The sequence below is a fragment of the Muscardinus avellanarius genome (genome assembly GCF_963383645.1).
Source record: "Muscardinus avellanarius genome assembly, chromosome: 16".
NCBI lineage: Eukaryota > Metazoa > Chordata > Mammalia > Rodentia > Gliridae > Muscardinus > Muscardinus avellanarius.
Window position 1 is genome coordinate 47,230,901 of NC_137802.1, and position 14,030 is coordinate 47,244,930.

General features: G+C 44.5%; 1 protein-coding gene across 1 annotated transcript in view; it reads left to right on the top strand.

Annotated features, from left to right (window-relative positions):
* The window catches only part of SKAP1 (src kinase associated phosphoprotein 1), a gene marked incomplete at both ends in the record, with an annotated part of 332,420 nt that overhangs the window by 291,333 nt on the left and 27,057 nt on the right, over nt 1-14,030 (top strand). Inside the window, one exon of the mRNA XM_080713532.1 lies at nt 11,536-11,636. Coding sequence (XP_080569658.1) covers nt 11,536-11,636 — 101 coding nt within the window. The remainder of the gene's footprint in view (nt 1-11,535; nt 11,637-14,030) is intronic.

Here is a 14,030-nt window from a genome sequence, read left to right on the forward strand (position 1 = left end):
AATCTTTAGCTCAGGAGTTCCTCCCTCTTCTCCCTGCCTGCTCCCCCTGTTTATCTGGCCCTGTTCTCCACACTTTCTCTCCTCCTTTCTTTCATTTCTTTTCTTTCTTGTCCACTCAGTAAAGCCCTCTTTCCCTTTTCATTCTTTATAGAAAGTGAGTCTTTAAAAGTTTGGTTAAAAGTCAGGCATGGTGGTACACACTTGTAATCCCAGCATCTGGGAGACTGAGACAGAGGATCACGGTTAAAGGACAACCCCAGCTACTATTTAGTGAGGCCCTTTGCAACTCAGTGAGACCCTGTTTCAAAATAAAGAATAAAAAATAGGGGTAAGGTGTATCTGGGAGGTAGAATACCCTTGTATTTCATCCCCAGTACAAAAAAAAAAAAAAAAGTTTAGTGAAGCCAGCTGTGGTAATACATGCCTTTAATTCTAGCTACTGGGGAGGCTGAGGAAAGAGGATAACAAGCTTGAGGCCAGCCTGGACAACTTAGCCAGACCCTGTATCAAATTTAAAAAAAAAAATAAAGACTGGGTGTGGTGACACATGCTTGTAATCCCACTACTTGGGAGGCTAAGACAGGATCACAGGTTAGGCCAGCCTTAGCTACTTAGTGAGACCCTCTGCAACTTAGTGAAAGCCTATATCAAAATAAAGAATAAAAAATAGAACTGGGAGTGTAGCTTGGAGATAGAACGTCCCTAGGTTCAATCCTCAGTACTTCAAAAAAACATAAAAATAAAATTAAGGCCAGGCGTGGCAGCACACACTTGTAATCCGGTACTTGGGAGGCTGAGACAGAAGGATGGCAGGTTCAAAGCCATTCTCAGCAATTTAGTGTGGCCCTCCTCAACTTAGTGAGGTCCTGTTTCAAAATAAAGAATAAAATAAAGCTGGGGGTGGAGATCGGAGGTAGAATATCTGGAGTTCAATCCCCAGTTCTGAAAAAAAAAAAAAAAGAGTAAAATAAAGTCCAGGTTCAATGCCTCTGGGTTCAATTCTCAGTACCACAAAAGAAGAAAAAAAGAAGGAGGAGGAGGAGGAGGAGGAGGAGGAGGAGGAGGAGGAGGAGGAGGAGGAGGAGGAACACACTTCACATGGACATCTTGGGTAGACTAACTCTGGTCCGCATCATATTAAACCCCATTCAGGAACCATCAGTCTGGCAGAATCTAAACCTCAGTTCCAGGCCCTCCCTCATCTCATTCCCTCCCTTCGCCTCCCTCTCTCTACGGTTAAGTCTGGGAGGAGAGAAGAGATTTATTTCTTAACTGTTCCAACAGGTATAATTCAAGTAGGTTAAAAAAAAAATACATAAAAACCCCTTTCATCCTTACGTTTCCTGCTTCCAAACTAGGTGTTGTTAAAGTACAGCAAGCTCGAAATATGTTCCCGTGGTTTACACCCCCCACTAGTTGTAATGATTGGTGACTGGGTGATTAAAAAACAAAACAGGACGACGTTTCGCTCTCTCTGCAGAATCTGAGGCAGGGATTTCTATTATTTGTGTTTACTTATTTATTTATTGAATTTATATAGTGCCTTTTCGCCAAAGGAGCTATCAAAACAACAACGAATATGTAACACCCAAATGCCATCACTTAGTTTTATCACAATAAAGTACAGAGGCCTGGGGAAGGCGGGCAGCCTCCAGGAAGGGCTTTAAACAGCAGAGAGGGTGGGGCTAGTGTGGATTCTTAGGTCACAGACAAGCGACCATGGGAACCTAGCCTGCTTCGACTCTTCTCAGGAGCTACGTGTCTTTTCAAAGAGGGGGAAATATTAAACAAATTGACCTTTCTCCTTTTTCGCCTAAAAGGTAGTATGGCTAGCAAGGTTACCCTTCAAATCCAAGTGCTTTTCTCCACCATCCCATGGATTCTGTTCCAGGAATGCTGTGCTTGTCCCTGATGGAAGCGCTAACATTTTCAGGGCCCAAGCAGATCTTATCAAAAAGGGGAGGAGGGATGGGATTCAGTGTATCCTTATTGAGTGCTAATGACCCTGTAAGATACAATTTCTTTTATTTTCCTCTGTTACCTAGAAAATCTATCTCAGCCTTGTAGTATTGATTGTTCAATCTATAAAGAGCTCCGTTTACAGCATGACTGTTAGTAACAGAGTTATTTTAATGAGTGACTCTTCAACACCTCAGATTCTCACTAAGTTTCAGCCCATCAGCCCAACCCTCTAACACTAAGGGTCTTGGGTGCTGAGAGCTTATCTCCCTTCTTTATCGTGAAAAGGTAACATCCACGGAACCAAAAATAAAACCCACTCTCCCGTTAATATCAAAATCACCTTCCGTTTGCGTATGGGTCCCGTGTCAACTACAAAGCAGCTTTGGAGACATAGATACCTGGACGCCCTGACCAGTCTGACTTTGGGACAGTTGGTTCGGTTTTTGGTTTTTGTTTAGTTTTGTTTTGTTCTGAAAATGTGGGCAAAGTAAAGTGAGAAAGGAGACAGACCACCTTTGTGGTCTTATAAGAATCCAGCAGTTTCAAGAGGGGAAAAAAACAGTTGCACCTCACCTGGGAGGCTCTCGAAGGGGCCACGGCAGTGCGCGCCCAAGGAGAACTGCCGCACCAAGGAACGGGAGGCATTCCTGGAGGCTGCCCACCCTTCCCCCGGGCCTCTGTATTTTATTGTGATAAAACTAAGTGGTGACATTTGAGTGTCTACCCAAAATTTTTGCTCTACCACATAAAATTTTTTTCTTTTTTTTTTTTTTTTTTTTTTGGTGGTACTGGAAGTGGAACCCAGAGGCTTCCTACCTCCGGGCTATACTCCCAGACCCATTTTATATGGAAACAGGGTCTCACTAAGTTGCTGAGAGCCTCACTAAGTAGCTGAGGCTGGCTTCGAACCTGTGCGATCCTCCTGTCTCAGCCTCCCAAGCACGGGGATTACAAGCGTGTGCCACCAGGCCCGGCATACCACATAAAATTTTGACCCAATAAAAAGAGCAAACGAGATACGAATCATGGATACATGAGTGTTTCCTACTTGCAAATCATACTAATGGTAAGGACCATTGTAATTTCAGAACTCAAGATTAAAGAGCTAGCCAGGTCTGGTGGCACATGCCTGTAAACCCAGTACTTGGGAGGCTGAGACAGGAGGATTATAGGTTCGGGGCCAGCCTCAGCAACTTAGTGAGGCCTTCTGCAGCTTAGTGAGACCCTGTTTCAAAATAAAAAATAAAGTAAGGCTGGGGGTGTAGTTCAGAGGTAGAATGCCCCTGGATTCAATCCCTAGTACTAAGAAAAAGGTTTAAAAGTTTTAAAAATAAGCAAATCGTACTGAAAATAAGCAAAAGGTACTCTTCGCGCTCTGGTGCCCCAGTCAGTGGAGTTTGGGGAGTTTTTTCACACTTTCCTTCTGGGATAGTTCATAAAGCCTGAGACAGTCTGCATGGTGGACTGAACATGGTGGTCCTTTGTTTTTTTGGGGTTTTTTGGTTTTTTTGGTGGTGTTACTGGGGGTGGAACCCAGAGGCTTTCTACCTCCGGGCTATACTCCCAGACCCATTTTATATTTTATTTGGAAACAGGGTCTCACTAAGTTGCCGAGAGCCTCACTAAGTAGCTGAGGCTGGCTTCGAACCCGTGCGATCCTCCTGTCTCAGCCTCCCAAGCGCGGGGATTACAAGCGTGTGCCACCACACCCGGCTCATGGTGGCCGTTTGTGGCCTGGCGTCAGGAGAATTTCAGGGAGCTTCCCGTGGGCCACTGCGTTAGGCGTGTTGATATTGATTGTTTGTTTGTTTGTTTGTTTGTCCAGTCTCAGTGGGCCATTCTCTGGTGGGATTGGCTGCATCTGTCTTCTTGGTTTTACCTCTTTTCCATAACTTAGATGGTGGCGCCCAGCACCAGACCTCATTGATGCAGTCCTCTCACTCTTTAAGAAAACGTGAGCCAGACGTAAGTGGCGCACGCTTGTAATCCCAGCATTCAGGAGGCTGAGACAGGAGGATTGCAGTTCGAGGACAGCCTCAGCTACTTAGTGAGGCCCTCTGCAACTCAGTAAGACCCTGTTTCAAAATATAGAATAAAAAATAGGGCTGGGGGTATATCTCAGAGGTAGAATGCCCCTGGATTTCATCCCCAGTACCGCAAAAACAGAAAGAGAGAGAGAGAGAGAGAGAGAGAAGAGAAGAGAAGAGAAGAGGAGAGGAGAGGAGAGGAGAGGAGAGGAGAGGAGAGGAGAGGAGAGGAGAGGAGAGGAGAGGAGAGGAGAGGGAGATGGATGGATGTGAAAGCCAGTGTGGTGGCGCATGCTTGTAATCCCAGCATTTGGGAGGCTGAGGCAGGAAGATTGCGGTTCTAGAAATAGGCTCAGCTACTTAGTGAGGCCCTTTGCAACCCTTTGAGACCCTGTTTCAAAATAAAGAATAAAATATAGGACTGGGAGTATAGATTGGAGTTAGAATGCCCCTGGGTTCCATCCCCGGTACCAAAAAAAAATTTTTTAAAGCTGAGTGTGGTGGCCCACTCTTGTAAACCACTCTTGTAAACTTGGGAGGCTGAGACAAGAGAGCGTAGGTTTGAAGACAACCTTGACAACTGAGCAACCTAGTGAGATCCTGTTTCAAACTAAAAAATAAAATATGGCTGGGAGCGTGACTCAGAGGTAGAACTCCCCTGGGTTCAATCCCCAGTACCCAAAAAATAAATAAATAAAATAGAGCCAGGTGTAGTGACTCGTGCTTGTAATCTCAGTACTTGGGAGGCCAAGATAGGAGGATCCCAGATTAGCAGCCAACCTCAGCTACTTAATGAGACCCTCCACAACTCAGTGAGACTCTTTCAAATAAAGAATAAAAAATAGGCCAGGCATAGTGGTGCATACTTATAATCCCAGCATTTGGGAAGCTGAGATAGGAGGATCACAGTTCATGACCAGCCTCAACTACTACTTAGTGAGGCCCTTTGCAACTCAGTGAGACCCTGTTTCAAAATAAAGAATAAAAAATAGGGCTGGGAGTGTAGCTCAGAGGTAGAATGCTCCTGGGTTCCATTCCCAGTACCACAAAAAAAGAATAAAAAATAGAACTGTGAGTGTCACTCAGAGGTAGATGGCCCTGGGTTCCATCCCTAGTACTGCAAAAATAAATAAAGAGAGGGGGGGGGGAGAAAGAAAGAAAGAAAGAAAGAAAGAAAGAAAGAAAGAAAGAAAGAAAGAAAGAAAATAGGAGGGCTGGAGGTGTAGCTCAGAGGTAGAATGTCCCTAGGCCCAATCCCCAATACCATGAAAAAATAAGCAAAATAGGGCTAGGGTTATAGCTCAGAGGTAGAATGCTCCGGGTTCAATTCCCTAGTACCACAGAAAAGAAAAGAAAAAAAGAGAAGAGAAGGAAAGACAAGAAAAGAAAAGAAAATGTGAGCCTGGGCCTGGCGACACAGGCTCGTTATCCCAGTACTCAGAAAGCTGAGACAAAGAGGATCGCAGGTTTGAAGCCAGCCTCAGCAATTTAATGAGACCTTGTTTCAAACTAAAAAGATAAAATAGGGCTGGGGGTGTAGCTCCGAGGTAGAATGCCCCTGGGTTCCATCCCCAGCACCCCCCAAAAAAATGTGAACACATGTTGACCTGCCTTTAGTGATACAGTTTCTGTTGCCCCTAAAGAGAAGGAGAGGCAGAAGGTGCCCCGGTCCTTTTACCTTAGAACTTTCCATGTCTTTGAGCCTAATCTTCATCCATTCTGTCAGCAGAAATACCAGCTTAGCCTCAGCCACAGGAGTAATGACTAGCACTGGTCACAAGGAACTTGGCATGGAATAACAAATGCTTTGCAATAAATACCTGGAAAAGAAAAAACAATACTATTTTTTTTTTTTTTTTTTTTTTTTTTTAGACTTGGTCATTTACTATTCTTCCTGTGACATTGTGTTTGCTTGGAACTCAGCTTTCCTTCCATGAGATAAAGAGAAGAGGCCGGCCCCCCTCCCCTTTCTCCTCTAGAAAAAGTCCCTCTCAGCTTCGCTAGCAATTTAAATGCAGCGATCATACCCATTAGCTTCTCTATCATTGTAATTGTTGTTAATTGTTATAACTGTTTTAGTTATTAGTGGTGTCATTATTGCTCTAGGTCCTCTGTCTGTTTTATGCTGAATATATTAGTGCTTTGCTTTTGAATTACCAGGCTTTATTTAGGGCAGAGTTACGTTTTTTTGGAGAGACATTGAGAAATGCTGGCATTAAGCTTTATTCTTTTGTTTTTCATTCCAAATGGACAGACTGGAAAAAAAAATAATTAGATGGAATAATGTCCTCAAAATGAGAATGAGGATGTTTGAATTAATTAAATGGTCAGAATACTGCACCGTTTCTGATCTCGGGCTGCTGCCAGAGTCATGTAAACCTGAAGGAACCGAAACCCAGCCCGCGGAGGCAAGAGGCAAGCCTCGCTCTCCAGCTCTCAGGTCCCTGCACTGCTCTAAAGAAACCCAAGGGTCCGCAGGCACCCAGCCCCTGGAGGGTGAGCCAGCCAGGTTTAGGGCGAAGCTGTACTAGCCCTGCAGACTTTTAGACCTTCCGGCCCTTCCTGAGACCAGCTTCAGGAATGAAGCTCCTCTGCCTCAGCCTCATGAGCTATACTCCAATACCTAATATATGGATATGGATATGGATATGGATATGGATATGGATATGGATATGTATGTATATGGGTTTTGTTTGTTTTTTTGCGGGTCTGAGGATGGAACCCAGGGGCATTCAAACTCTGAGCTACAGCCCCTGCCCTATTTTTTATTCTTTATTTTGAAACCGGGTCTCGCTGAGTTTCAGAGGACCTCACTAAGTAGCTGAGGCTGCCTGCAAACTGCAATCCTCCAGGTCTCAGCCTCCCGAATGCTGGGATTACAAGCGTGCGCCACCAAGCCCGGCCACCTATTTGTTATATTTTTTATTTGGAAACAGATTCTCGCTAAGTTGCTGAGAGCCTCACTAAGTAGCTGAGGCTGGCCTCGAACCTGTGCCATCCTCCTGTCTCAGCCTCCCAAGCGCTGGGATTACAAGCGTGCGCCACCAGGTCCAGCCTTAGGTCAAGGTTTTTAATACCACTGAAGCTTCAGAGAAGCCTTCCCCAACCCCTCAGTCTATGGAGGGTTTTGTTTTGGTTTTCACTTTTGTTTTGACGTACTAGAGATTGAAGCCAGGGGAGTTCTACCTCGGAGCCATACCTCCGGCCCATTTTAATTTTATTTCAAACAGGGTCTCCCTAGGTTACCCTGCAATGCTGGCCTCTAGCTTGAGATTCTCATGTCTCAGCCTCCCAAATATTGGGACACAGGCATGTGCCCCTGGGCCCAGCCTGGGCTATGTTAAATCCCCTATTACTCACAACACCCTCAACTTATTTACAGATATATTACATTCACAAATTAATAAATATCTATTTATTCCATGGTGCCTCCCCAACTAATAGTAGCCTTAGGAGCAGGAAGCCTGCATGGCCAGTGCAGAATTCTAGGTGCACTTAGTAGGTGCGTGTTGGATGCTGAGGAATGAGGTAGTGACATTGTACATATACGTATCAGCAGGTCACAGGCGTGCTAAACAGGGAGTCTGCAGGACAGGGTCCAGTCTTGTCCAGTTGAAGAACTCACTGATTACTAAAGCCCAAATACTTCCATCTAGATGGAAGGTTCAACAGTTTCCCAGTTTTAAACCCTTCATCCTATTTCATTTTTTCAAGCTCTTTTGTAATGGTTCTAGTTCTAAGGATTCCTATGCTTGGTTAAACTATCTCCTGGGTTCCTAAACACCAAGACCTCGCCTGTGTCCCCCTACGCCCCCCACACCTGATGCCTTCTGATTTCCTCCTTGCTTCCTGCTTTTCCTGTGATCTTTTAGCTCAGGTCATTTTTCCAGATGTTTTTCTCAGGTCCTCTTGTACCCCCTATCATATCACATTTCATATAATATGCCCCAAAGACATGCATAATCTTGGGCGCTCTCCAACATCCAGGCACATCTTGGGGTGGGGACTGACCCTCAAAGTGATCGTATGCTTGGCCAGAAAAACCCATGATCTCTTTGTCAGTCTTCTAACTACTCAGAAACACAAAGTTGTGTTTTAAAAATCAATTTTTTTTTTAAATTTTTTCTCTTGTGTGGTGGAAAACACTTGTAATCCCAGTACTTGGTAGGCTGAGACAGAAGGATGGCAGATTCAAAGCCAGCCTCAGCTTATTAGTGAGACCCTCAGTGTCTTAATTAGACCCGGCTTCCAAAATCAAAAATAAAATCTGGCTAGGGATATAGCTTGGAGGTAGAATGCCTCTGGGTTAAATTCCCCAGTACAAAAAATAAATAAATAAGATTTTCTCTATCCTATTTAAATGCATGGAGACTATTGATGTTAAGCCGGGCATGGTTGCACACGTTTGTAATCCCAGCATTTGGGAGGCTGACACAAGACGATCGCAATTCGCGGACAGCCTCAGCTACTTAGTGAGGCCCTTTGCAACTCAGTGAGACCCTATTTCAAAATAAAGAATAATAAAAATAGGGCTAGGGGTATAGCTTGGAGGTAGAATGCCCCTGGGTTCCAGCCCCAGTACTGCAAGAAAAAAAGAATAAAAAATAGGGCTATGGGTGTAGCTCAAAGCTCGAAGGTTGGAATAGCCTCTGGGTTCCATCCCCAGTACCACAGAAGAAAAAAAAATAAGAGTATTAATGTTGATATACTTCTCATCCTAAGTTTAGTCAAAATTTTCAGGTGATTTATCAACTCCATGACAACTGAAAATGCATAATATAACCTCTGGGAAAACTTCTTTTTCAAAGAGTGATATTTCTCTATTTTTTCATGTACTGATAACCTCAAAAATGTAAGCTTTGTCTTTTCAATAGTGTGTGTGTGTGTGTGTGTGTGTGTGTGTGTGTGTGTGTGTGTGTGTGTGTGTGTTACTGGAGATTGAACTAAGGGGTTTTATTTCTGAGTTATACCCCCATCCCTTTTTATTTTTTATTTTATTTTATTTTATTTTGCGGTCCTAGGGATGGAACCCAGAGGCATTCAACCTCCAAGCTACACCCCCAACCTGGTTTTTTATTCTTTATTTTGAAACAGGGTCTCACTGAGTTGCAAAGGGCCTCACTAAGTAGCTGAGGCTGTCCTCGAACAGCCAGCCTCCTGTCTCAGCCTTCCAAGTACTGGGATTACAAGTGTGCGCCACCACACCCAGCTTTATTTTTTATTTTTGAAACAGGATCTCACTCAGTTGCTGAGACTAACCTTGAACCTGCAATCATCTTGTCTCAGCCTCACAAATCCTGGAATTATAGACACACGCCACTATGCCTGGCTTGTCTTTTCAACAGTTAGCATTTTTCTCCTTGTATATTTTTTCTTCCAAATACATTCCTAATTCTACATCAGAGTGTTTTCACTGTATTTTGTTTGCTGCCCTCTATTGTCTACTGCATATACAAATAATTTTCTGTGTAAAGAAAAAACATGCCAGGCGTGGTGGCGCAGGTTTGTAATCCCTGCGCTTGGGAGGCTGAGACAGGAGGATCGCACAGGTTCAAAGCCAGCCTCAGCTACTTAGTGAGGCTCTCAGCTACTTAGTGAGACCCTGTTTCCAAATAAAATATAAAATGGATCTAGGAGTCTAGCCCGGAGGTAGAAAGCCTCTGGGTCCCACCCCCAGTACCACAAAAAGGAAAGAAAGAAAGAAAGAAAAAACATGCCCACGTTTCTATCTGGCTGGCATTTTTACTTCTGTCTGCAATCTCTGAATCTTAACTAGATAGCTCCGTCCCTCCCTGATTTTGTGCACTTCAGGATTCCCACTAAAGTTCTTTTCCAGAGACGCACAGGCTCTTGCTTCCCTGTGCTTTGTTTAAATTGCTCCTAAGCAGCCGGGCATGGTGGCGCACACTTGTAATCCCAGCATTTGGGAGGCAGAGCCCAGAGGATCCAGTTCGCAGCCAATCTCAGCTACTTAGTGAGGCCCTCTGCAACTCAGTGAGACCCTGTTTCAAAATAAAGAATAAAAACTAGGGCAGGGGGTATAGCTCGGAGATAGAATGCCCCTGGGTTCTATCCCCAGACCCACAATAAGTAAATTAATAAATAATAAAATAAAATAAATTGCTCCTAAGTTAGGACCAAGTAGAAAGGGGCAAATATAGACAAGGCCCCTGTGCCCCCGCGGTCCACCTGCCCCCGTCTTTGCTCATCCTCAGCATCACGGGAGGATCTGAACACATGTTGGGGAAAGTGGGAACTGGTAGAACAGAGTCCCCCCAAACCACAGACACTTTTTTTTTTTTTTTTTTTGGTGGTACTGGGGTTCCTGGAAGCCCTTCTACCTCCGGGCTACACTCCCAGACCTATTTTTACATTTTTATTTGGAAACAGGGTCTCCTAAGCCAGCGCGCGTGCGCAGCTGGCTTCGAACCTGCGCGATCCTCCTGTCTCTGCCTCCCAAGCGCAGGGATGACAAGCGTGCGCCACCACCCCCGGCTGCCACAGACACTTTAACCAGAACACAGGACTCCTGAATCCCTTCAGTCCAATTTCCCCTTTGGTCAGCGCCTGCCTTACAGCAGCGGATCCTAAGAACGGAGCGTGTCCTGAGTCCGGTGGGCATTAGCTCGCCTACTATTCAAATCCACACTCCTCTCCCACTTGGTACTCTAGTGTTTAACCTTTCCGGGTAGAAGAGGATCAATACAACTTCTTCATTGTTAAGAATCGATGGCTGTCCTGTGGCATCACTGCCATCCAGCCTTGCTGAGAAGTCCCAGTAAATCTCTCCGGTGCTTCTAAGGCGGGGTTTGTCGTCCTCCCTCGCTGCTTTCATTTTTAATGCAGATCACTTTGGTTTCTGTTCCCCCCAGGGACTTGCAGATAAATCTTGGCAGACATGCTCAGGATCTACAAATGAGATGCTGGAAAAGGGCCAGCCCACCCAGAATTTAGTTGTAATGGATGAGACACCCCCACGGTTCCGCTTACAGACTGGGCTGTTCGTTTCAGTATTTCTCGGTGATTACCTCATAGAGCACCTGGGTGGAAAGAGCCCAGGATGAAGCTTCCATGTAACGGGGGGAGACCAGAACGTGAACTGTGGAGCGGGAGCGTGCTTGGAAATTGCAGAAGTCAGGCTTCTGTCCCTTTAGATGCACAGTGAAGGGAAGGGCTGGGTTGTTTGGAGGCCCTGGGTCAAGAAAGTCTGGCGGGAAACTTCATGCTGCTTATTTACAAACCAACTGAAAAATTACCTGCCTGATTTTCTTTTATTAATAAATACATATCTTATACTGTTAAACAGCATCCTACTAGGGGTGATCTGTAAATATTTAATGTTAGTTAATGATCTCCTTCCTTCTCCCATAGTCCTTTGCTCATGCTGAGTGTTTGACTGTATTTCATCTGGACCCCCCTGAATCTTGGGTTTCCTGAGGGCCATATCAGAATCCTAGTTTCCATTTGCAGTGAAAATGTGGCTCCATGGGGGAAAAAAAAAAACACCAGAATTTTTTAAACTTTGATTTCTCTTCTCTTTGATCAGTGGACTATGCCAGTTATTACCAAGGCCTATGGGATTGTCATGGCGACCAGCCAGACGAATTGTCCTTCCAGCGAGGTGACCTCATCCGCATTCTGAGCAAGGTAAGGACAGGGTGTGGGCCTTGGACCCAAAGCTGACTTTTTTCACTCTTGATGGTACAGTCGACAGAACCAAAATTAGCCTATGTTATAACACTTCTCTGGCTCCCTCAAACATGGAATAAATTCCCATTTATTTATAGATGTTAGGAAATTATAATTAAAATTTTAAATTCTGCCAGACATAGTGGTGCATGCCTGTAATCCCAGTACTTGGGAGGCTGAGACGGAAGGATTACAGGTTTGAGGACAGCCTCAACCAGCAAGACCCTCAGCAAACTAGTAAGACCCTGTTCCAAAACTAAAAGGGGGAGGCCTGGGATATAACTCAGGAGAGAATGCCCCTGGGTTCAGTCTTTAGTATCACAAAAATAATAATAATAAAACAAAAATAAAAATTTGGATTCAGGAGCTAATTTTCAAATGTTAAGATGCCATAAAGTAAACATAATACTATAATTATGCCAACTGAAATTTGATCCTTTTCAAGGACTTGTGATATTTAAAGGTCATCACTAGGTACATAATTTATTACCACATAATACTATTGAAAACATTCTGGCTAGGAAAGCTGCCTTCTTATTTCATTTATAGATAAACGAGACCATAATAAAATTACAAATGGGGGAGGAGTCAGAGCTAGTTAGCTCAATTGGTTTGAGTAAGTGGTGATTAAGCCAAGATAGAGAATCCAGTCCTGTGTGGGACTCTATCCTCTTCCTCAGTCATCAGTTAAACCAGAGACCCAGCTAAAAACATGAATTATTGCCATCGCTGATATAGATTCCAAACTCCTGGACTACATTTTGAAGGATCAGGTCAAATCATTCTTGTAAAGAGAGGCCACACATATTCTGTAAGTAGGTGGAGATAACAGGTTCTTCCCCTAAAAGAATTTACTAAAAAGACCTCTCTCTATGCAGCCATTCAATATCTACAAACATATTTTTAAATAAGCACAATTTTCTCTTTAATTACTGAGTAGGTAGACTCCAGAAAGGAGAATTGAAACCCATTGTGTTACTAAGCCATCATTTACCATTTACCTTTATCTTATGAATATTACTGCCTAGGCCAAGGGTTTGTCTGGATTTGAAATACTCCATAAATTTCTTAGGAAGTAGACCAGACCTAACCCAAACTGCCATTCAGTGGTTCCAATGAATCAGGCCCCTTTTAAACAAGGACTAATCCGGACTTGAAGCCAGGCACAGAATCCCAGTTCTTGGGAAGCTGAGAAAACAGGATCGCAGGTTCAAAGACAGCCCCAGTAATTTAGTGAAACCCTCAGCAACTTAGCAAGACCCTGTTTAAATAAAAAAATAGAAAATAGGGATGGGGGTGTAGCTCAGAGGGAGAATGCCCCTGAGTTCACTCCCTAGTACCAGAAACAAAATTTTGACCTAACCGTTTGCAAGAGAGGGGGAGGCCTACAGGCCTTGCTGAGTGAGATCGCAATCTTCTCGTGATTTCTCCCGGATCCTTCACTCAACACCACCCTCGTGCCATTTCGGTGCAGCTCCAATACACCAAGAATAAATTGGAAGCAAAGAAGGGAGTGGACATTGGCCTGATTGGTATTTCAAATGCCCGAAAGCAAGGTTTGCCGTGTAATAGAATTTGTGTACATTACCGCGCTGGCATTACAGGGGTAATGGAGTTATCCACTCAGGTGTGACCAGGCCTCTGTTTGCCCAGAGCCTGCAGGTGAACAAATTAACTGTTTACATTGTCTGGAGGAGCCTGCAGCAGGAGGGGAGAACAGAGCCGGGCTGTCTGCTGGCCCTCTCTCTGTGTCATGATTATTTTGTTTGTTTTGCATGTCTTTTGCCTTTGTTAATAGCTTCTCACTGGGGGTCCCTTTCCTCCAGCTAGAAGGGGCTGTGCAGTGACCTGTCCTGCAGTTCGGAGCTATCTGTGGTTACCATGGCGGTGGAATTTTTCAGAGATCCCAAAAAACATGGGGACCCAACCCCACCTGTTTTTGTTGTTGTTGTTGTTATTGTTGTTGTTTTGTTTAACCTCTTTTTTTCCCTCCTCCGTTACTGAAAGCAAATGTATCAGAGCCTAGTTCAGTGGAAATGCCTTGCGGCCCCGTCTCTCCGCTTCTTTCTCCACTCTCGTGGAAAGAGCCGAGTCCATTTTCACCCCTTGCTGTCGTAATACAGCATTTCTTCCCCCAAAAGCTGTACCAGCTGCCTCTCTTGCCCAGGTTGCTAATCCCTGCATATCAGGGGAGGAAATGAGAGGGGAGGGGCTCCAGGGAGCATCCCCTTATAAAGCTCCATTCCCGTTAACGTGGGCTTGGGGAGCATCTCGGATTAGATTTGCCTTGATTCTATTACCTAACTCAGAGTCCTTGCATAAGAAGGAGCATTAGAAGACCGCTCCATCCAT